We start from the raw sequence: 25,215 nt of genomic DNA on the forward strand, positions 1-25,215 counted from the left end.
CAACTACCATCTGATGGTGATACCATCGTTATTTCCATTTTCTAAATGAGGAAATTGAGATTTAGGACAATTAAACAACTTGTCTGGGATCACAGTGAGACATGGGGGGTGGGTGAAGGATTCAAACCCAAGCAGTCTAACCTGGAGCATATGTATTTAACTATCTAGAAGATCCTTTGGAGAACTTTGATTAAAGCTGTCAAAAACTTCTGATATTCAAACTAAGTCGTCAACTCCCATGAAGAGAGGCCAGAAATCTGTCTCAGTCCATGATGGTTTGACAAAATCAGGCTGGCATGACACATGTCTCTTACCTAAAATCAGAACCATAAGTGAAGAGCATTATTGGACATTATAAACCAGAGTCAGGGACTGGATTTTACATATTCTTCTCTGTGTGTATACAAGAGGGACAGATTGTGTTTAAGAACGTTTAAAGATGGGGCAAGCACCAGGAAAAACAGTGCAAGTATCATTCTGCCACACTATGTTTAGCCACATTAAGTGCTTTGACTTAATAAATGGAAATGGCCTTCCTATTGTGAAAGAAACCCAAACACTAAAGCTAAACTCAAGTCTAAACTCTGTGTCTAGAACAAGATCTCAGCTGTTAAAAAGTCTCCAGATTTTCAGAAAGTTCTCCAAACTCTGTCAGGATAGACAATAATAAATGCTCGGGTCCACAAATGAGTTTGCCATTCATTTTGGCAGTACCAGAAAGTGTACAGCCGCAAATGGGATTGATACAATAAGTAACTTACTAACGTTAAAGAGATTTAAAAAGAAGGAAGCAGTAATACTGATATTGCTACATATTAAACATTTGAACACTGTTTAGACATTGATTCCTAAAAACCCAGACAATGGTTATGAGTGGATGCACACAAATAATACTATCTCTTTTTATTTTTTAAGTCATATATTCAGAGAGTCAGTTAGTTACTATGGAATCACATGTGATGTCATAAATTTGACATTCTAAATGCAGACCTAGACTGAACAACAGAAACAACAGGAAATGGAGCTGGGGGGAGGAAAATCTGCATAACAACAAAAGAATTTCAATAGTTAAAGAAATGAGTCAAACATCTCTGAAACAGAAAAAGAAGGTCAGTGAATTGAATGTCCTAGAATCTTGCCAAAGAACTGAGGAAATGTAGATATCAGTCCCTCATTTGCCTCTGGAAATGTTCTGCAGCAATCAAATTTCAGATGATGATCACACACAGAGGCAAAAGGAGAAGTAAAGAACATGAAGAGTGGAGAAAAAGGAGATTAAATCATGTGGTATAAGTCCATCCAGTAAGTCAGCACTTATTGAGCAAATGCTCCTATGTTAGTGGTAAGAGGCGAAAACACAGTTGCTATCTTTGAAGAATGCACAACCTAGTAGGAAAGAGAATACATAAACAAAGTACAATTCAGTACTCAGAAAAAGTATGTACAAAAGACACAGGCAACACAGAGGGATGTTTAATACTGGGAACTTCTCCCAGGTCGTGCTGAGCTTGGTTCTGAAGAACACTGAAGGGAAAAGGAGGTTATAAGATATAAGGGTGGTATATAGACAAATACAAGTCATTTGGCAAAAACAGAACATAGAGATAGAGTGTAGCGTGGAGGGCACACAAGTTGGAGGTAGACAGGATACATCATGAGACTCCTGGGTCTCTCTAACCAAGCGAATGAAGAGTGTATCCAGAAATGAAGCATAAGCAGATTTACATTTTATAAATATCACCCTAAATAAATGGGGTAGATGGATCTAGAAGTTGAGAGGATTTAAGGCCATGAAATCTGGTCAAAAGCCACATTCTAAGAATGCAGACCCATAACGATCGGAGGCCTGGAACAGGAATGGAGAAGAGGGACTAGATTTAAAATATCTTTTGGAGTAAGCGACAGGACTTCATGGTGATAGTGTTGAGGGGGTTGATGGAAAGATTTTAGGACTAGTTCTAGGATTATACAGCTATGCCATTCTCTTCAGACATAGACTCAGTCACTCAACTAACATCAACTAGATTTTTCCTAGGTTCAAGGCACAGAGTATAAAGAGATTAACAGACTGCCCCTGAGCACTTTGGTCTATGCTAGAAGTTGAGCTCCTTAAACAGATAAATAACACTAATCTTGATTGCATTACAGCTACTGAATTGGCAGGAAACAATAGAAACACTGCTCTAATACAACAGTATTTCCTGCAGTTGAAAATGAAAACAAATATTTGAATAGATGTCCATGAAATAAGCCATTTTCTTCTGCTCCCCTACATGGTCTTCCCTATTAGTTCGTTAATAAGAGACCTCTTTTCACTGTTGATGCTATGAATAGTTAGAGAACATGAATAGAAGACATGCCTGTTGACTGATCTGTACAGGATTAAAGTGCTTGATTTAAAAAATCTATTATTGATGAGGCTCAGATTGACAGAAAATTGGTTTATGAATAAAACAAACAAGAGAAGTTTCAGTTCTATGGCAAATGAAAAAGTTCCATAAGTAGCAATCTTCAGAGTAACAGAGAAGTTGTTCTGAGTGAGCAGCTTCACATTTAACTCCAAGTCCTGCTGACCCCTGGGAAATTCTCCCACAGCATTTCCCATGTTACCATTTTGTAAATGATAAATGCTTTACGTCTCAAATCTATAAACCAACAAATTTCTATATTAAAAATCTGTTTGTATAGTTGTCTGATATATGTTCTTTTTACTCATGCTTGTTAGAACAGAGGAAAAATAATATCTATAATTTATATTTTTGATCGTGGCAAAGAGACAAATTTTAACTTTCATTTATCCTTTGATTCCCCAAACCCAAGGTTTCTAATGCCCCGAGATGAAAAATTAATAAACATTCTTTGTTTCCATATTAAGAATGAGACTGGACCGAGGTACTCAAAAGACAGCCTAGAAGTAGACAAATCTAGAAAGGATTCTGAGAAATCAGGAGTTCGTCTGAGCACTCAGGTGAGCTGACCTCTTCAGAGTTGGTGAGAGAATTAAAGAGCAGACAGCACAATAAAAAAATATGAGCGGGCAGGGGAGTTTGGGGAGAAAAGACTGAGATATCAAGATTTGTATTAAGGGATACCTAACGTCCTCGTGGCAAGGTTAAGAAAATACTAGAAGAAGCTGGCCCCTGCCTACCCATCCAGCACACATCCCAATGTTCATGCAGAATAAATGGTGTAGAAACCTCTGCTCAGCCTGTGGGAGGAGACTGGCCTTTGTTCAAATCAGGGAGGGAAGGGGAGTCTGGCCATCGCATTGACCATCTTCTGCACCATCTTTCAGATGAGGCGTGCAGTCATACCGCATCACTCGCTGAGATGCTGCCCCATGCGGGGTCACTCGTCGTGTAGACGCTGCCTTTGTGCAGCTGAGGGAAAAGTGCTTCTTGGCCGCTGCAGCACGATACGTATTTATATTCACATGTGCCTGTTGTGGGAGCAGGGCTAGCAGATCACCGTGATCAGGGTGAGCCGAGACCAAACTACTGACTTTGGAGGGGAGCTACAGGCAATCCGGGTGAGGGGAAGGATACGGGGATGGAAACTTCCACTTGCCTCTCCATGGTCTCCTCCATCCTGTTCCGCCCAAAGGCAGTGCTAGAGGGCGCTATTCCCTCTTCTGCAGCTGCCTGGGAGCCCCGCTACAGCCTTGTTGAGGTACCAGTGGCCTTCATCTTTGTAATCTGGTCAAAAATGTTGGGTATGTCTTTTCAGCATCTGCTAACAAGCTTATCCTTAAGAGCGGAAGTGGGGAAAAGGGAGGAAAAAGGCTCAACTCTACTAAGTTCCGCATAAGAGGAGTCACAGGTGAAAACCTATGAGACATCAGACTTGTTTCTTGGTTTTGGATGCTCTTCCAAGTAGATTCCCACTTTATTGCTCCTCACAGAAGTTAGGATTGGGCCAGAGCTAGAATAATACACAAGGGCCAGGACTGAATTACACGTCGTAGAGGGCAGGGGCCTTCTCACTGATCACTGCTATATTTGGCTTGCCATGGCTGTTTCGTAAGCATATGTGTGGGAGGACTCGGTGGTGGGGTATTACACTCCTGGGTCTCTTCTCTCCTTGAAAGGGATCACGAGAATTAACCTTGCTGAAGACAGACTCTCGAGGGTACCTAGTGAGAAATCAGTGGTCTCGAACTTCACGGAGCCCATCCACCAGAGCTCCATCAGGAGGTGAGTCCAGAAGCAAGAACACAAGTCTTAAGGAAGAGATGGGAATGAAAGGGAAGAGTACACGCCATAAGAATAATAATAATAACATAGATTGATGCTTTCCATGCGCCAGGCCCTGTTCCGTGTACTTTATATCTTTTAGCTAACTTAGCCCTCACAGACTCCCACCCCCATCAATCCCCAGAGTAAGAAAACCAAAACACAGAGTAACTTCCCTAAGATTTCACACTAGTAAGGCTCATAGAGCTAGATTAAAACCTAGGATCTCTAGGTCTATAAACTGCACATTGAATGATTAAACTCCATGGTTTCTCCTTCCTTCCTTCACACATTCAAAAACTATTCATTGAGTACCCAAGACTCAGAAGAGGGGGTGAAAATGTCAACAAAGGAGATAAACTGTTGAAGAGTATTAGGCTGTGTGATGCTTTGAGCCCTTAACTAGGCCTAGTCACATAAGAAGAAAAAGTTTGTTGTGAGAATTAGTTTTTGGATGCAGAGTGTGACACAGGCCCAGACACTGAGAGAACCAATCCATCTGTCTCTGTGAGGACTGGCTCAATAATCTAACCAAGAACATGCCCTTTGAAACATGTGAAATAATCACAAAAACTGGAATAATATATGGATGCTTAATAATCTATCTCATACCTTAGTGCAGGAGTCCTTTCTCTAGAATGACTAGAACCAGTTCCTATTTAGGAAGATTATTCTCTCCAACTGAGCTTCACTGGCACAAGAAGTTCTGAAGGTGATGGGGAGACACTTGATTCTCCAGCCTACTGACCTTCCCAGCACTCACTGCATTAATCACAGAGCAAATGTGGAGACGGATGCCCCTGAGGTGCTTTGCAGAGCCTTCTGGTGGGAACTTCTGGTCTAGCTGCTCATCAAGTTAACTGGAGGTCACAGATGGAGGCAGTGGCAAGCAAGGTCCCTTCCTCAAGCCTTCTGTCCTACCTGAAGGTCTCTGACTGAGCAGGTATATGTGAAGAAAGTGACAGAACTTTGCAAACTATGTGCCAGCTACCTAGGGGCAAGGAAGAGGACCTCTACCCTATCTACTCCAAAAGAAAAAAAAAAAGTGTGAGGTGCTGATGGAACAACTGGGGGGAAATGAAAGCAGTCTGTCTCTGGGTCCATGTAACAGAAATGTCTAATATATGGAGCCTTGAAACGTCTGAGCCCCTTTAAGCCCTACTTAAAGGAGCTGAGATGAACCAGGATTCACCTAAGAGCTGGGAATGGAACACAGATAAGAGGACAGCTCCTTGACCCCGGCTGGGCAGAGGTGAGGACGGGGACCCTAGGCGGGCATCTAACTCAGAAGCCCACTTTCTTGCTCCAGTCCCCCAGTAGCTCCAAGACCTCCCGGACTTCATTCACCTCCCCTAGCCATCAAGAGTCACCAAAGCCGCTGTCAGCGCAGCGCTCGCCACCCACACCAACCATGCCGCTCGACTCACGTTCTTCCACGACCCCGGAGCTCCAGCTCCAGACGGGTCCCGGCGCAGCACCAAGACGGCTGAGAATTCCGACGCCTGGTCTCCCGGCCTGGGGCGGGAAATCCTAGCGGGCCAGTACACACGAGAGTTGCGGGACTCGCGAGATTCCAGGGACACGCACCAGCGGGAATATCCGCGCACGCCCCCCACTGAAAGGAAATCATATGCCCAGCGCAGGGCTCTCTACCCGTCACGGCTGGATCAAGACTGTATGCCTGACCCAGGCAACGAGAGGAAGAGGCGGACGAGGACGATGCCTACTGGGCATCCGTGAGAACACTGTACGAGAAGTCACTGAGCTGCTCGCGCCCCAGGCCGGTGAGCAGGGCCCGCCTCCGCTGGTACCCGGGTTGCGGCTCCACGCAGCCCCGCATCCGGACCTCTCTCAGCCTCCCTCCTGTCCATGGTATAGGGAAGTTCACCCAGCCCCCTGCTTCTCCTCCCTGAACCTACCCCTTGGCACAGTAGCCCCCAGAACCCAGCCCTTGGCTGTCTCCAGCATCCCAGTCCTCCAAGCCGGGACCCAAGTGTTTCCTTCCCACCCTGCCCTGGGATGAGGCCCATTCCTGATCCCTTTAGGTCTGTGTGACTCGTCCTCCTGTCGGTGCCCCTCTCTGCAGCCCAAACCCAAGCATGCCATCACCATCGCTGTGTCATCCCGTGCGCTCTTCAACATGGTGGACGGCAGGAAAATCTACAAGGAAGAGGGTCTGGAAAAGTACATGGAGTATCAGCTTTTCAATGAGAATGTCGTGCTGGCCCCAGGGCCGGCCTTCCACTTTGTCAAGGTATTCTGCAAAGCTGTCTTCGGCCTTCCAGGACTCTGGATGGCAGGGAAGGACTCATGCTAATCCCTGGGATCTCATCCAGGTTTCCTTATAATTCCTAATCCACCCTTGTCATTCTTGCCTTTTTTAAGTCTATCCCAGGTCAGTTTATATTTTCACAGAAGCTTCCACACTGTTGAGGGAGGGACTGCAGCCCTAGATTTGGAATGCTGAGCTTTCCCTAAGTGGAGTCCAAATTCTGAGACCTGTAACAGAAACTTTTGTCCTCTCCATAGAAGGAGCAGTAACCAGAAGCAATAATGAGTTTATGATTCCAAGCAGTAGAAATAAAACACCTCATTCAAATAAGATTAAATTCACTTTCGCTGCTCTTGCCCCAAACACAGCATATTAAGAAACTCAAGATGCTCTTGGCACTTAGGGGCATGACTTTAATAGAGAAAGTAAGGTTCTTGGAACTTACACTGAAATGTATAGCACTTATAGCTCTGATCCCCTATATAACTTATACAAATATTACACAATGACATCATAACCAGGCAGAAACAAATGACACCTCCACGTGTTGTAAGTAGAAAGTAGTTATGAGGCATAGTGGAAGCATGAGAGGAAACCACAAACCTATTCTAAAGACTCATGTTTTAAAAAATACACAAAATGCTCACTTTGGCAGCACATGTGCTAAAACTGGAACAACACAGAGACCATTAGCATGGCCTCTGCACAAGGATAACATGAAAATTCTTGAAGCAGCCTATACTTTTCACAATAAAAAATAATCATCAGATCAAGAAAGGCAGGTTTTATGAATCAAAAACAAAAATAGACAAACCATGAAAGGGTTAGCCTGATCCTATCTATGTACCTCACAGAAATAATTCTAGTAAACCAAATGTTGTAACAATTTTCAACAAACATTACCCATCTTTCAGTAAACATTAACTGAGGTCCTATGTATGCGAGGCTGAAAATACTGAAATGAATGGCATAACCCTGACTTAAAGGAGCCACAGTCTCTCAGTGAAGAGTCTTCAGGGCTTGAATTGGACACCTATGGGATCCTTTCTATCCAGACCCCCAACGCCCACTTTGCCTGGCCCTCTTTACGCACATTTGTGTTTGTAACCTTCAGGCACTGCAGCACGTCAATGCTAGACTCCGTGAGCTGTATCCTGATGAACAGGACTTATTTGATATTGTTCTGATGACTAATAACCATGCCCAAGTGGGAGTGCGGCTTATAAACAGCGTCAATCACTATGGTAAGTAAAATAAATACCGTGTGGAAGAACAGCTCGCTGCTCTGGAAGAGAGAAGCCATGTTATTTTGCTCACTGTGGCCTAACTAATGCAGTGTCTGATAGTGACACCCCCTTCTGCGTGAGGAATGTTTATTTGCCTATGTCAGAACAAGAGAGGCCATGTTCATTTTTAACTTCAGCACAGAGTTGGGCCCAAAGCTCTGGACTTAACTTGTCAAGTGTGAATTTCAAAGTCTTAATCCCAGGTCCTGCAATATATTTCTCTGTTTTATGTTTTTCACTTCTGAACTTGACTTCAAGGAGCCGTCAACCCAGGGCTTTCTCTGTGTGATCAGACTTCCTGCTCACCACAGACACATGTTAAAGGTTTAAAGGTTTTTACCTTTCCTTTCCACTCTTAACATCTGACTCGCCCCGGCTGCTCTCCCCACACATCAAATTCATACTCATGCCAGCAAACCTGTCTTTATTCCTTTACAGGGAAAATTGGTTTGACACTAGTCTCTTCATAGCATTTCCATTAGTGTGTTGGTGACTTTAAGGGGAGGTCCCCATTTTTCCTCTTATGAATTTACCTGACTTCTTATGTGAGGACCTTTAGCCCATTTTCTAAGTGACATATCCAGTCTTAAGGGTATGTCAAGTCAAAATAAGGTTTAAATTTGGCATATTTAACTTCTAGGCTTAAATTAGGCATATTTATAAATAATCACTATCTATTACAAGTTATAAGTTTTATATTATATCATCCTAATTATAAGGCCAACGTCTTACTGATACACAGTTGAAAATATGTTTACCTTTCAAAAACGCAGTCTTCACAGTATTATGCTATGAAAAGAGAGAATATATATAAAAGCGTTGGCAGAGGTGAGTGGTGTAATCACTCAATAAAGGACAGCTATTATTTTTACAAGACAGCCTTATTTGATTTAGTAGGTGATGTAAGTCTACCTATCCCTCACCACACTAAGCCCATTGAGCTTAGTAGCATGAGAAATTCTACTTATTTACATACTAATACTGTTAATGAACAGATAAAGCCCAATCTTGCACAGCCTTGCTCATGGAATAACAACTTTTCACCTGAAGAGGTTAGTTACCTTCTCTCGGGGCTGAAGGCAGTTTGTATCTCCCTTCGCTGTGGTCTTTTTTATATTATAATTATCTGTCTACATGCCTGGCTCCTTAGTGAATTGTGATCTCCTTGAGAAGAGGGACGATGTTTTCACCATTTCTGAAGTCCCCAGTACCACCAAATAATTTCTGATCATTAAATTAATATTATTTAAGGATTTGTAGAGTACACTTTTACGCCACTTATGCCCAATGTTGGTTTAAGTGAAAAAGTGAGAGTATTTCGTCCATACCACGGCAAACACTTCCACTTCAGCTGTGGATAGAGCCTATCCACTCTCTTGGTCCATGCAGATGATAAACAACTGACTAGCTGGCTCAGCAACAACTGGCTCAAAATTCTGCTTTATGTCATCTGCAGCTGCCCAGTTTTATCATATATCCAAAAACACTTTGAATGGATACATCGCTTATATACTTAATGTTATACCTTAGTTATTCTCACATCATTGGAACCATGGTTTGCTTTTATAAATAATCCTGTGCTGAGACCTTTCTACATAAATCTTTATCAGAGTTTCAGATTATTCCCTTAGGATAAACTCTTTAAAAAAGGAATCCTAGGGCTTCCCTGGTGGCGCAGTGGTTGAGAGTCCACCTGCCGATGCAGGGGACACGGGTTCGTGCCCCGGTCCGGGAAGATCCCACATGCCGCGGAGCGGCTGGGCCCGTGAACCATGGCCGCTGAGCCTGCGCGTCCGGAGCCTGTGCTCCGCAACGGGAGAGGCCACAACAGTGAGAGGCCTGCGTACCGCAAAAAAAAAAAAAAGGAATCCTAGGTCAAAAGGTATAAGCTGCTTAAAAGCTATCAATACTTGTATCAATAAATATCAAATTACTTTCTAGACAGCTTGTACCAATTTACACTTTCATCCATAGTGTATGTAAGTGCCTATTTTACAGACCTCTCACCAACATCTAGTGGGTTTTTTTAACTGTTGTTGATTTGAAAGGCATTTAATGGTATATTAATGTCAGTCTGCTAATGATTGCATTTAAAATTTCAAGTCAAGAGAGACAATTTCAGACCTTCTGTTGTTGTTTTAGGGAAATAGTTTAAATGCTATCACTACTTGCTATTACTATTGTATTGTTACTAAAGAAATACTAAAATGGTACTTAAAAACAGAGCCACATCTTAACTGGCCCTCTCAACAAGTGAGGATGCTGTAGCTAAAGGAAAAGTGCGCTGTTCTAGTCTAGACAAGAGTCAATGTGAAGCACTGGGCTTAGACAGTCTTTATGTCTCCATTTCCTTTTCTGTAACGAGGATAATAATGCCTGCCATAACAGCTGTGTGAGAGTAAACTAGCATGGCCTATCTGGATATACTTCATAAACCATCATGCACCGTTATATAAAATAGCCGAGACATTTTTCAATATTGGTACTACAAAGGTAGTTCTAAAACTGCAGTAGGCACTCATTTATTCCTAAGGTAACTTTCACTTGCATTTCCAGTAAGTATATTGTCTTTAGTCTCTGACATAACAAAGTCTTTCTTGCCCGATAATAGGATTACTAATTGACCGGTTCTGTCTGACTGGTGGAAAAAGCCCCATTGGCTATTTGAAGGCATATCTTACCAACTTGTATCTTTCTGCGGATTCTGAAAAAGTACAAGAAGCAATACAAGAAGGTATTACTTGGTTTCCTCTCTCTAGTTAATAAAGAGGTCTGCACTAGTGTTTCATTCCATTGGCCTTCACGTATGATTATGTGGTTTACGTCGTCGTTGGGTTTTCTGCTAAGGTGTTTCCACAAGTGGCAGCCCTTAAGTTTGTCTTTTAGAGCTTTCACCTTCATGGAGGTGGACATCTTCCGTGATTATCCTACACCCATTTTACACTTTCCCATCCCTTATAGAAACGGAGGCAGTACAAAGATGACTGTTTCGAGATGTGTGGTTGTGAAGAAGAGTTGTGTTGTCAGGTAATAGTGAGAGAGGAAATTCGAGGTCTGGGAAGACACTAAAACATATGGTCCTAAGAAGAGTATTAATTAATTCCAACGGTCTTCCAGGGATCGCCTCTGCAACAATGTTTGATGGAGCCAAAGACATGGCTTACTGTGACACACAGCTCCGTGTGGCCTTTGATGGGGATGCCGTCCTCTTTTCTGATGAGTCTGACCATATTACCAAGGAGCATGGGCTGGACAAATTCTTTCAACATGAAGCACTATTTGAGAATAAGCCTCTTGCTCAGGTAGGTTCAATGAGCTCTAATTAATTTTGATCTACTTATTTTCCAATATACCAATATATATATTTCTTCATTGTGATGACTTTTAAAATTTTTTAGGCAGGCCACTCCTCACTTCCAAACTTGTAGTTTTCTCCCCTTGTTTCATGAATTCCTCATTTTAAAGCATCTGCTGCCAACTTTTTTTAATTTTAGTGTTCTTTTATCTATCCTTTTGAAGTGTTTCTATGATCTTCTCATGAGAAAGAGTTCATCTCCTCCAAATTATGAGTAACAGAGGTAATACGGCTTACCAGTTAGCCATTTCTACATAATAGTTCTCAAAATAGTAAGGTTATTTCCAATAGGTCAGTAAACATTTGTTGAACCTCTCTGTCCATACCCTTAAACTCCATAAAGGTAGCACTTAATTGAGAAAAATCTGCAAAACTGAGAGTTTAAATTAAATCAAATAATGAGCTCCAAGCAAGTACAAAGTACGAACAATTAAAATTTTAGGTTTTTTGGAATCAATCCATGAACCGAAGTGTTAAAGTCATGGTCTAAAATGAACAAAACCTGCAATTTCTGAACCAAAGGAGATTTGAACATCAAAGTATTCTCCAAAATGAATATGAAATGATGGATCATTCAGTTTTAATCTATGAATCTTACCTAGGCCTTTCTTTTAAATTGGCCTTTTTTTTCTCAGCTCTTCTTGAACTTAAGATCTTAAATATCGTTAGTTTTATTACATTTATAAAAGTAGGAAGAGACTAATTGAAAGATGAAAGTTTTACTAACTCACCTCACATTACAGCAAGTGATATTTAAATTCTGTGTGTTTTTGTGTGTGTATGTTTAACTTCACAGTCCCTTCCTAAACAGCTTCTTTAGAAGTCTTGAGCTCATGTCAAAAAGTTGTTCAGTGTTAACAAAGTTTACTATTGAGAGGAAAACCCTTTGTTATATTTTGCATAAGTCTGCTTTGCTGAAATTTAGAGCCCATTGTACATTAGCCTTTAAGCATTATTAAAATGTTCAAGATCTCTAAAAAAGAGCACTTAAAAAGAAAAAAAAACTTCAGAACAAGAATTATTTCAAGATAATCTTAAAATACCATTTTTTTCATCTCAGGGAAAGAATCCAAATTTCTTTTAGATTCTGTACTTATCAGTTCTTTTCTCCATATTTTAAAGCATTTTTCCCATTAAACAACTGAAATTGTGAAGTTCAACACTAGATATTGCAGGAATACCCAATGAATTCTTACTAAGCATACTTGTTTTCATAATGTGGTCCTTCTGACAGTGGAAAAATATGCTATTTTTCACATAGAAAGGGTAGCTTTCCTATAAAGACCAGGCTTCGCCAGATGTTTCCACTGATGAGAAGGAAGTTATGAGATATGATTCCTAACCAAGGCTTTCAACTATGTTGGTCATGGGGCTTATGGTTTCGTCATGACAATATCCCAATTGTCTCCAATGGAGGAGATCTGAGAGTCACCAGCAAATGGGACAGCTGGACAGGATTAATTTAGCCACTCTCATTGTAGCTTATAAAGCCTCCAGTGTGGTACCATGACAAGTAATGGATGTCTCCTGATTTGATCTCTATCTCATTTCACCATTCTGGGATAGTGATCTCTGTGTGTGTGTGTGTGTGTGTGTGTGTGTGTGTGTGTGTGTGTGTGAATCAGAATTGTTGAGGTATACTTTATATGTAGTATAATTCATCATTTTTAGTGCACGGTTCTGAGAGTTTTGACAAACATATGTGTACAGTCATGAAACCACCATCAAACTCAAAATACTCACAAAATTCCCTTGTGCTTCTTTGTAGTCATCCTAGCCCCCTATCCTCAGGATCTGTCAAACACTAATCTGATTTCTGTCCCTATAGTTTTGCCTTATCCAGGTGTCATATAAATAGAACCCCACAGGATGCAATCTTTCAAATCTGACTTATTTTACTTAGAATGATGCATTTGCGATTCACCTGTGTCATTCCCTGTATCAGTAGTGCATTCCTTTTTACTGCTGAGTAGTAGTCTGTTCTATGGATGTACCACATTTTTTCATACATTTACCTATTGGAGGATATTTAGGTCATTTCCAGTTTTTGGCATTTATAAATAAAACTACTTTAAGCATTTGCATACAGGGTTCTGTGTAAACACAAAAATCTCATTTCTCATGGGTAAATACCTCGGGGTAGGATTGCTATGTCACAGGGTAAGTATGCGTTTAACTTTATAGATAGTGCCAAACTATTTCCCAAAGTGGTCACACCACTTTGCATTTCCAATGAAAGATTTTTTGCTCTGCATCCTTGCCAGTATTTGGTAATGTCAGTTGTTTTTCATTTGTTTGTTTGTTTTAAGCTGTTCTGGTGGTTACATAATTGTATCTCATTGTGGCTTTAATTTGCATTACCCTAATGATAGATGATATTGAACATTTTATCAAGTGCTTATTTGCCATCATATTTATTCTTTGGCAAAAATATCTGTTCAGATCTCTTGCTCATGTGAACTGGGTTGTTTTTTATTTCATTATTGAGATTTGAAAGTTCTTTGTATTACAATTCTAGATACAAGTCCTTTATCATATATTTGTTTTGCAAATATTTTCTCTCAGTCTGTCCTTGTCTTTTCACTCTTTTAATATTTTTCAGTGTCCTTCAATGAGCAGAAACTTATAATTTTAATGAAATTCAATTTATCTATTTGTTCTTTCATGAATTGTGCTTGTTATATCATATCTAAGAAATCTTTGCTAACCCAAGGCAAAAATTTCCTCCTATGTTTCTGAACAGAAGTTTTTACAATTTTATGGGGTTTTTTTCAGAATTATTACCTGTTTGAGTTGATGCATTTGTGCAAAGTATTAAGGTTCATTTTTACTACTTATGGATATATCTTGTTTCAGCACTATTTATGGAAAAGACTGGCTTTCTTTTCCTTTAATACAGGTATCTGTCCTTTTGCCAATATCACACTGTCTTGATTATCATAGTTTTATAGTCAGACTTGAGATCTGGTGGCAGGAGTCCTCCAAATTTGTTATTTTTCAAAATTCTTTTGACATTCTGATTCCTTTGCATTTGCATATAAATTTAAAAATTAGCTTGTCCATTTCTAGAAAAAAATCCTGCTGAAATTTTTATTGTGATTATGTTGAATTTATAGCTTAATCTTGGGAGAATAGATATTTTAACAATATCAAGTTTTTCAGCCTATGGACATAGTATATCTCTCCATTTATTTAGGTCATATTTAATTTCTTTCATCAGTGTTTTGTAGGTTTCAGCATATAGCTATCATATAAAGTTTATTAGATTCATACCTAAGTCTTTAATAACTTTTGATGCTATTATAAATGATGCTTTAAAATTTTTAATTTCTAATTTGTTTATTGCAAATACACAGAACCACAATTTATTTTTGTATTTTGACTTTGTATCCTGCAACTTTGTTAAAATCACTTGTTAGTCATAATAAAATTTGTATAGATTATTTAAGATTTTCTACATAGACAGTGTGGACTGTGAATAAAAACATGTTTCCAGGGCTTCCCTGGTGGCGCAGTGGTTGAGAGTCCGACTGCCGATGCAGGGGACGTGGGTTCGTGCCCCGGTCCAGGAAGATCCCATGTGCCACGGAGCGGCTGGCCACATGAGCCATGGCCGCTGAGCCTGCGCGTCCGGAGCCTGTGCTCCGCAACGGGAGAGGCCACAACAGTGAGAGGCCCGTGTACCACAAAAAAAAAAAACAAACTTGTTTCCATTCTGTATGTCCTTTATCTTTCTTGCTTTATTACCCTTGCTAGTACATTCAGTACAATGTTCAATAAGCATTATGAGAGTGGACTTCCTTGCCTTATTCCCTGATCTTAGAGGGAGATCATTCAGTCTTTGACTCTTAAATATATTATCTACAGGTTTTCTGCAAGTTATCTACAGGTTTTTTGCAAGATGCCCTTTGTCAGGTTAAGGGAGTTACCTTCTATTCCTGTTTTGTTTTAGAGTTTTATAATAAATCCATGTTGAATTTTGTCATATGTCTTTCCTGTATCTATTGAGAAAAACATGTGGCTTCTCTAGTCTGTTGAAATATAAATTATATTGATGAATTGCATTGCTGGTATAAATTCAACTTGGTTATGTTGTATTATCCTTTTTATATATTGCTGGATCCAATCTGTTAAAATTCAGTTAAAAAATTTTTTTTGCCATTATGTTCTTGAGTGTTCTTTTCTTGTAATATCTTATAGAGTAATGCTGACCTTATAAAATGAGGTGGGTAGTATTTTCTCCCTGTCTATTTTCTGGAAGACTTTGTGTAGAGTTGGTATTATTTCTTCTGTAAATATATGGTAGAATTCTCCAGAGAAGCCATCTGGGCTTGGACTTTTCTATTTAGAATGCTTTTAACCAAGAGTTCAGTTATTTTTGATAGATACAGAACTACTGTGCAGATTATCGCTTTCTTCTTTTTCCTCTTCTGGCAGTTTATGAGTTTGTGTCTTTCAAGGAATCTGTCCATTTCAGTTAAGTCACTGAATTAACGAGCATAAATATTCTCTCATATTTTACTATTATGATTTTACTATTTTTAGGAACTTTAGTGATGTAGCCCTTTTCATTCCTGATATTAGTAATATTTGCCTTCTCTCTTTTCTTCCCCCCTTGTGGTCAATCATGCTAGGCTTTAACAATTTTATTTATCTTTTTAATAACCAGCTCTTCCTAAGTTTTTAAAGGTGATTTGAGGCTTCTTTTCTATAATAAACATTTAATACTGTAAAATTTCCTCTAAATGCTACTATAGTTGCATCCTACAAATTTAGATAGGTGGTTTGTAATTTTTATTCAATTCAAAGTACTTTTTAATTCTCCGTAACTTTATCTTTGAGTTATTTATAAATGGGTTATTTGTGAAATTAAATTTGGAATTTTTCCAGATACCTTTCTGTTATTAATTCCAAGTAGAATTCTGTTGTAGTCAGATAATATGTTTTCTACGATTTCAACTCTTGAAATTTGTTGAGGATTATTTTATACCCAGAATAAATGGTCTATCTTGGTAAATGTTTCTTGTCTACTTGAAAAGAATGTTTATCCTGCTGTTTTGGGGTTGAATATTCAATAAGTATCAATTAGATTAGGTAAGTTAATAGTGTATTATTCAGGTTATATTGCCCAGGTGTTTAATATTGTCAGTGATTTTCTTTCTATTTCTTCTATCCACTATTGAGGAGGCAGCATTGAAGACTTCAAGTATAATTGAGGATTAATCTGTTACTCCTTTCAATTATATGATTTTTGCTTCATGTATTTCTAATTTCTGTTGTTTGGTACCCAAATGTTTAAGATTATTATATCTTCTTGGCAAATTAATCACCTTTCATTATGCAATGCCCCTCTCTCTGATATTCATACAGCCATTCTAGCTTTTTTTTCTTTTTTGGACTGATGTTTGTATGGTACAACTTTTCTATGTTTTTACTTTTAACCATTTATGTTTTTACATATAAAATATCTCCATATTTAAATTGGTTTTCTTGTAGATATTACATAGTTTCTGTTGTTTTTCTGTACAATCTGACAATCCCTGTGTTTTAATTGCTGTTTTTAGATCTTATTTATTTATTTATTTGCAAGTTGACTAAGTTTTATTACAATCAAATTCTTTCTTTACAATTGGTTTACTCTTTTAATTAATTTTTATTGGAGTATAGTTGCTTTACAATGTTGTGTTACCTTCTACTGCACAGCAAAATGGATCAGCCATACATACATATATCCCCTCCATTTAGGACACTACAGTGCATTAAGTGGAGTTCCCTGTGCTATCCAGTATGTTCCCATCAGTTGTCTATTTTATACATAGTATAGATCATTTATATTTAATGTGATTATTACTTTGTTTGGATCAAAATCTACCATCTTCTTTTTCTATTTGTTTCATCTTTAATTAACTTTAGTTTCTTTTTCCTTTTATTATTTTTGCTTTTGAATTTATTGTGTAGAGTGTATGCTTTTAGGATTCCATTTTATCACCACTATTGATTTATTACTCATTTTAGATTTTACAGTGGTTACCATAGGATTTACAATATACAACATCAATTAATCACAGTCTACTTTCAAACAGTATTATGCCACATCATGTACAGTGTAAGAACCTTACAACAGTATACTCTCAATTCCTCCCTCCCATGTTTTGTGATATTGGCATACGTTTTACTTTCACCTATACTATAAACTCATAATACCTTGCTACTATTGTTTATTTGGGTAGTCAGTTATCTTTAAAGTGAATAAGGAAAAGACAAAAATATGTCTTTTGCATTCATCTTCATTTTAACCATTTCCAAGAATCTTCATTTCTTTGTGTAGATCTAGGTTTCTCCCTGGTATCTTATTCCTTGTGCCAAAAGACCATCTTTTTACATTTCATATAGAAGTGATGTGCTGTTACCAAAGGCTCTTAGTTTTTTTTTTTTTTTCCTGAAAAACTCTTTACTCTCCTTCTTTTTTGAAAAATATTTTATTTTGACTGGGTATAGCTTTCTGCATTTACCCTATTTTTATTTCAGCACTTTACAGATACCCATTCATTGTCTTCTGACTTACATAAATTCTGAAAACAAATTGTTTGAGATTCTTATCTTTGGTCCTTTGTAAGTAATGTGTCTACTTTTCTCCGGCTGCCTTCAAGATTTTCTATATTTCTTTGTGTTTCAGCAGTTTGAATATGGTGTGTGTATATGTATTCCACAGTATTTTAATGCCCTGTTCTTTTTTTCCCCACTATTTTTTTCCCTTTATTTTCAGCTTGAGTAATTTCTACTGACCTATCTTCAAGTTCACTGATTCTTTTCTTAGCTATGTTGGCTCTATTAATGAACCCATTAGAAGCATTCTTCATTTCTGTACCACAATTTTTATTTCTAACATTTCCATTCAACCCTTATCTTTTCCGTCTCTTTGTTGAAATTACTAGTCTACTCATGTATGTCATCCACCTTTTAATACAGTTGTTAAGATATTAATCAGTTATTTTCAATTTCCTCTCTTACATTTATGACATTTAGGTCATCACTGCGTCTTCTGTTAATTACTTTCTCTTGAAAGTTAGTTGCTTTTTTAATTTATTTTTATTGTAGTCTCATAAATCTTTAATTAATTTCTAATCATAGTTTGTAGACAGTATAGGCTCTGGTAAATATTATTTTTGCTTGCTAATAGGCATGGCTCCTCTTCTGCTAGCAATTAGTGTGATTGACTGAATCTCCAAATCAGGCATTCAACTAGGTAAGCATTTTGTTGCTGCTGTTGTTACCTTCATTTCATCACAGGCTTCAAATTCCTCAGGTAGGGTACTGAAGAGTTTTTCATAACGTTCCTTTTCCATTTTCAGCTGTAGGCTTTCTCTTTGTGTCCATGCCTCATGGTGGCCTCCACATTGTTACCCTTCTCCCAACTGTTATTGTTTGTCTCTGCCAGCTCAGGTGGTGATGTGAGAGGAAGGGACATTCTCTGTTGTCCCAGGTTAGTCTAAATCTACGTGTGTACCCCCCTAGGTCTTAGGGATGAAGTTATATCATTGATCTCACCTTTCTCCCAGTGATAGGGGTGATATCTAATGGTCTGGGTCTCCTGCCCCTCTCCCAAGGGTGGAGGATTTTTCCTTCCCCTTCCCCCATAGCAGTAGATCTTTACCTGTTCCCTGGGGGTAACAGTGTTTGAAGCCATTCTTCCAACCGTTTAATACCTTTGTCCCCTAGGAAGTATGGGACAAGGTAGATCTTTAGTCTTTTCTCACAGTGGCAGCTGCTCCTCTCCTCCACGTCTGCATCACCAAGGACTCTATTCTTTCATTTTCCACCCTGTCTGCAGTCCTTCTCATGAGAAACTAGTGAAATCCATAGGAAAAAAAAAATCCTGTAAAACAGTGTGCATTTCTTGTGTCTGTGGCTTCCAGGGTTTCTATGTTCTCTCATTAGCCCATACTTGTCCTTTTCCAATTTGTTTTTTAACATTACCTGAATTTTTCATACCTGCTTCTATGGCGTCTGGTATATCTTCCTTTAGTGCTCTGCAAAAGATGTGCCAGTTCTTGAATTCCATCTGTCCTTGAAGATTTTTCCATAATTTTTTCCCTTAGGTTTCATGTTAGTCGGTTGCCCTGCTACCTCAGCTCTTTCATGGGCTCAAGAAAAATTATGATGTTTCAGATTATCTGGCTTCTTCTTGTTGTTAGGATAGGAGTAACAGTCTTTCCAGCTTTCTACATCCAAGGTAATCCAAATGTTCTAAATCATAGAACTCCTCAAAAAGGTATTTTCAAGTAACTTTCCTTCATGTTTCTATATTTTTTCTTGATAAATTACATACATACACTACTGTACAAATATATAAACTGTTAAACATACCCCAAAATAGAAGAAAGAAAGAATGATATGGGTACCTGGTTTGAACATGGCGATATAAACTGACCAGGCCCTATTTATTCTCTTTGAAAATTACTCAAAAGCATCAGGGAGAGCCGTGTTCCTCTGTGTTTCAAAATCAAACTGTGAGCAGGGCGGCTTCTGCCAGCAGTCACTGCCCCCCACTTTGTTTCTGTGGCCAAAAAAGTAATAACAATAATATGTTATAGTTTTTTTACTTATGTGACTTTTTATTTGTTTTTTTTCTAATATGTGCAGCCTTAGACAAAGCAACATTAAACAAATGATCACATAGATAAGCCATGTTTGTGGAAAATGGTTTCCATGACAGCAGAGAAGAAGGGAGCTTCTGAATTGTGAAAACAAATCAATATTAAAATACTATCCATGACCTTTCCCCAGAATCCCTCTAATTTTTCCAAGGAAAACTAATCTACTTCAGAGATAAGTAATAAAAAGAGAACTAGCACAGAACATATGCAAAGATACTATGAGAAAAAGGCAGACACAGAAGAGCAAAATCTAATAACAGATGAAGAACTCTCACTAGAAACAGTTGCCAAAGTATAGGTAAAAACTGTGACTAAACATTTACTTAAAAGAAAGTTGGGTCATAAAGTGGAAATCCCCCAAATCAGGGAAGAGATAATAAAATGTTAAATGGTAGAACTCTGGAAATAAGCAAATAGAAAAATAATATTTTAGAGAGAAAAAAGACAAAAATAGGTCCTAGGTAAAGAAAATCCAACATGCAAAATTAGAATACCTGAAGAAAACACTGAAATTATGTTATGGGGGTAGGAGGATAGGGTTGTGTGTGGTAAATATAAAGATGCAAACATATCAAAATATAAGCCAAGAAAACATCCTGAATTATCAGAATATTTTAATGGATACATTAAACTATTAAAGATTAAAAACTAAACGCCACATTATACTATAGGGAAATAGAAGAGAATGATCATCACTGAGACATGCCCTAGTAATATTATTTGACTTCAAAAATAAAGAAATAATTCTTTGGGCACCCTGCACACACAAGTGGGGAAAAGAAAATCAAGCTGTCCTGAGTCTTCTCCACAGCAGCACTCAGTAGCAAAACACGGTGGAGCCCTACTTATAAGATCATGTGGAGAGGAAATATAAATCACAGATTCTATATCCAGTCAAAAGCTCATTCAAGTAAAAAGGAAGCAGATCAACAGTTAAGAACATAGTATATTCTCAGGGATTATTATTTCCATAAGATATTCTTGAGAAAACTAATACAAGAGGACACATTTTGGCCAATATGTAGGTGACTACAAACACACAAAGGCACAAATGGGCATAGAATATATTTAACCATAGATCTAAAACTAAAACAACTGCAGGGATTAGAGTGACAGAAGAGAAAGCACATATTATATGCCCTAACAATGTAGAAATTATTTAACTATTAAAAACTGGAAAAATATGGAGGAAAAAGTTATAAGGAAGAGTAGGTGTACTGATATCTTCAGTTACAATAGCTGATCAAAGGATAAAATGTAAAGCTGAGAGACGGAAATATAAGAATCTTTAATAATTCAAATGCAAACACTGAGAAAAATGAAACAGTTAAAATCAAATGATTGAAGAAAAAATAGAGGATAAGAGAAAGGTGAAGAAGTACCCTAATTTCATTATTTTTCATTATAAAAAATAACAGATCCTGGATTTAAAGAAATAGAGGTCTGAGGGTACTATAAAAAGTTATAAAGGTAACCAATAGAAGGAAATAATACAAACCTTCCTAAATGTTAGAAGAAACACACATACACACAAGTTCAAATAAAAAAGACAGTGAACAATCTTTTGAAATCTTTAAGTGTGAAAAATGAAATCCAAATTGTAATACAGAACCATTATCACATATATTTGTGATATCGATAAATAGAAATGGCCTAAAACTCAGCTTTTGTTTTAAAAATTAAGACTTTCAGATTGTATCACTTAGCAAAATCCAATTCTATGTTCTGTACTAGAGGTACAGCTAAAAGTAAGTGTTCAGAAAGGTTGAAGATAAAAGTGTGATGATATATAAAGTAACTGTACATATAGAGAAGACTGGATTCAAGCCAAGAAGGAATTGAACAAGATAAAAAAGTGCACTTTATAACGTTGAAATGTGCAGTTCACAAAAAGTAAATCAAAAGAGTAGTGCTTTTGCTGATTAACTGAGCTTTCAGAGTATCCCATTTTGCCATGGATAGTTTACGTCTGTTGCCCTGGTTCAACTTTTTATAGAAGCTTCTTTCACTCTTAAAATATCTGTGTTTAGATGATAAATTATATGGCCATCCTATGTTTTACTCTAGGAATGCAAGGATGGTTCCATACAAGGAAATATAATCACATAAATGCAAGGAGTTTCAGCATTGTATCACTGGTCTATACTGCATGTTTCATGCAGTATTATAAGTTCTTATAAACATCTGCTTTTTTAGCGTTCACTTCCTTTGGCTCACTGGATGACAGCTGTGACATATGTTCCTTTTACAGGGTCCCTTGAAAGGCTTTCTGGAAGAGTTAGGCAGACTGCAAAAGAAGTTTTATGCCAGAGACGAACGGTTATGTTGCCCTGTCAGGACCTACCTGGTTACAGCTAGGAGTGCAGCCAGTTCAGGCGCCCGCTTGCTGAAAACCCTTCACCGCTGGGTCTAGAGATAGACGAAGCTCTTTTCCTTGCTGGAGCCCCCAAAGGTCCCATCTCGGTGAAGATAAGGCCCCACATCTTCTTTGATGACCACATGTTCCACATTGAAGGGGCACAGAAATTTGGCACCATCACAGCTCATGTACCTTATGGAATTAATCAAAAAGAGAACAATTAGGGATGGGAAGGGGAAATAAAGCAGTGAGTCTGGTATTACGGAAGCCACATCTTGTGGATCTCTAGGGCAATTAGGTATTTCAGTAGATTAGACCTCAGAACTTTGTTCATTTGGAAAGGTTTTCTCTTGAGTTTTTTAAAACATTTTGAACTCTCAAGTTACCTTCAAGCTACTTCTCTTGGAGCTGTCAATGCTGCTGATGACATTGCAACTACCTCTGTGTGTAAGTCATAATGATGACTCTTTAGAATAATTTTAGAACGTGAATCCTTGAATGCTTAAAGGACTATGTCAGAAGCCTACTTAGTTTTACAAAGCATTGCTCATTTATGGATGTTGGTAGCTAGAATGAATCATTACCCATCATCATTATAGAATAGTGGGTCTTCACAAGTGGAAAGAGAAGGGTTAAGTACACTCTTGAAAACTGGAGCTTTTTAGTCTGTTGCCTCTGTGAACAGCCTTTTAATCAATGCAAAAATGAAAATACCACTCTACCTGCGTGAGTATTCCAATTTTGACATTGCTTATTCAGAAATAAATCAGTTATTCATACAGGTTACTTTCATCTAAGATGAGCTCCAGACAGAACCTCCTGGAAGGGTTCTTTGAAGCTTATTTCCTGAGTTCATTGCCTCTGGACTACAAGGCTTCATATTTGAAGTCTCTGGCTTTGGGCCCCCCAGGTAGTCCAATGTTTATATGGGGAAAAAAAGCCTTGGCTACCACTTCAAAATGTGACATGAAGTAAGTGTAGTATCCTAGCCTTTATTGTTGTCATTCTGTTTTGATTTTTGTTTTGTTTTCAAAAAAAAACATTGATTGGTTATTAACCATAACCTACTACATTAGGAACAACAAGCTAGTTATTTTCAGATGTTACCTCATTTTCTCATCAAACCAAACTTTCGTGACATAATATCAATATTATTACCTTCCTTTTTTTTAATCAATGAAGAACCTAAAATTCAAAAAGATTAAGTAGCTTGTCCAAGGATGTGCAGGTAATAAATGGTAGGACTAAGATTCAAATTTAGATCTCACTTCAAAAGCTATATGCTGAAAAAAAAAAGAAAAGAAAAAGCTATATGCTGTCTATCTTCCCTTCCTCACACCCTGTCTTGCTCCTTCTCGTCCCATCTCCATCTCTACCCCACCCACATATACATATTCCACCCCGGTTCTAGTTAAAGCATGTCACTGCTGACACACATCTTTTGATCTGCTTCCTAATTTGATGTAAGGCAGTCCAAAATATATCCGTCATGACACTTACTGAGTACCTACTGTTTTCTACGCATTCCCCAAGATAAAGGCCACAAGAGAGACTCAGACATAATCCCATCCTTTAACAATCCCTTAGAAGTCAAATGTGCAAGCTCAAATAGCCAACATGAGAGGGCTGGTTGTCCTCAGTGTCAAGAGAGGGTCACACGCAAGGCTGAAGCAGAAATCTCTATGGGCTGGAAGTGGTCAGGAAATGTAGAGAACGGAGGTGGGCTTTGCAGGACAGGAAAGATGTGGACGGAGAGAAAAGAAGAGAGGAAACGTGCTCCCGGCTCAGTGAGTGTGAGAGGCAGCTTCAAGTTACAGATAGGATAGAATAAAGGCCCCCCCCCACCATGATTTCTGTTCCTGGTGCCTTGTCTAATCCTCAGTGAGAGTGCTCCTCCCACCTCTGAGCTCCATTCTCAGCACTCATAAGAATCCTTCTTCCGGCATTTGACCTCTTGGCTGTTTGTACTATGCCTTTTTGGTGCATGTTATATCCTTCCCAAATACAAGGGAGTGGAGGAGAGTTTATCAAAATCATCTAGGGAGTTTATTTCAAACTACAGAAGTTGTGTGTCTCTTCTCTTGTCCTGAAGATTCTAGAATGGGGGCTGGGGCAGGAGGGGTCTCTGGACCAGACAGTAAGCACCCTGAGGGCAGAAATGGTGCCCTATTTCTTCGTGACTCTCGCAGGGCATAGGGCCTGGCATGTATTGGATGGGTGAGTAGATGAACGTATGACGACTTAAGAGTAGTTTGGTCTGGGCTTCCCTGGTAGCGCAGTGGTTGAGAGTCTGCCTGCCGATGCAGGGGACATGGGTTCGTGCCCCGGTCCGGGAGGATCCCACGTGCCGCGGAGCGGCTGGGCCCCTGAGCCATGGCCGCTGAGCCTGCGCGTCCGGAGCCTGTGCTCCGCAATGGGAGAGGCCACAACAGTGAGAGGCCCGCGTACCGCAAAAAAAAAAAAAAAAAAAAAAGAGTAGCTTGGTCTAAAGTTTGAAGTTTGCAGCTTGAAGATGGATCCCTGTGGCAATAACCCGATATTTCTGAAGCATTTTACAGTGTAAAAAGCACTTTCCCTTCCTTGTTACATTTAATATTCTCCGGGAGGGAATGGGGAAGACGCTTGTGAATGAGCCTGCTCAGAAGTCTATGTATACAATAAGTCCACGCTTTTCCCAGTGTATCTCTACCACTGTCAAATAAGACCATTTGAGAATGCCTTTTTATATATGGATCAAGGCCACAATGGTCTAACATTCTCAAACCGTGGTCCCCAGATCACCTGCCTCAGAATCACCTGGGAACTTGTTAGAAATGTACATTCTCAGGTTCCATTTTGGACTCTAATGAATTTGAAACTGGGCCCTGAAATTTCTGTTTTTACAGGTCCTGCAGTTGATTCCAATGCAACGCGAAAGTCTGAGAACCACTGGTCCATTCTATTTCTAACTGATTCATGTCGCTAAGTTCTTAGCGTCAGCTGTGGGAAAAAAGAGCCTCTCTTCAGACTTTCGTTCGGCAGGGACCATTCTCCAGAGGATGATGGTAAACTGAA

General features: G+C 38.8%; 1 protein-coding gene, 1 long non-coding RNA gene and 1 other non-coding gene across 5 annotated transcripts in view; 2 read left to right on the forward strand and 1 right to left on the reverse strand.

Moving 5' to 3' along the window:
* LOC137205440 (uncharacterized) overlaps positions 1-25,215 on the reverse strand; it is a 340,710-nt gene that overhangs the window by 315,157 nt on the left and 338 nt on the right. For all 3 annotated transcript variants that reach the window (XR_010934144.1, XR_010934145.1, XR_010934143.1), the window contains exon 2: positions 22,147-22,353. This is a non-coding gene — a long non-coding RNA (uncharacterized lncRNA). The remainder of the gene's footprint in view (positions 1-22,146; positions 22,354-25,215) is intronic.
* On the forward strand, positions 1,077-22,385 carry NT5C1B (5'-nucleotidase, cytosolic IB). Its single transcript, XM_067703642.1, is given in 13 exon segments — positions 1,077-1,109; positions 2,876-2,968; positions 3,296-3,529; positions 4,088-4,226; positions 5,543-5,679; positions 5,682-5,916; positions 5,919-6,016; positions 6,319-6,486; positions 7,619-7,748; positions 10,402-10,524; positions 10,908-11,092; positions 22,054-22,207; positions 22,210-22,385. Coding segments are annotated over 13 exon segments (1,905 nt in total).
* On the forward strand, positions 7,144-7,250 carry LOC137206279 (U6 spliceosomal RNA). The gene has a single exon (XR_010934594.1). It is a non-coding gene; the product is annotated as a U6 spliceosomal RNA (small nuclear RNA).

The sequence above is a fragment of the Pseudorca crassidens genome, chromosome 14 (genome assembly GCF_039906515.1).
Source record: "Pseudorca crassidens isolate mPseCra1 chromosome 14, mPseCra1.hap1, whole genome shotgun sequence".
NCBI classification, from domain to species: domain Eukaryota; kingdom Metazoa; phylum Chordata; class Mammalia; order Artiodactyla; family Delphinidae; genus Pseudorca; species Pseudorca crassidens.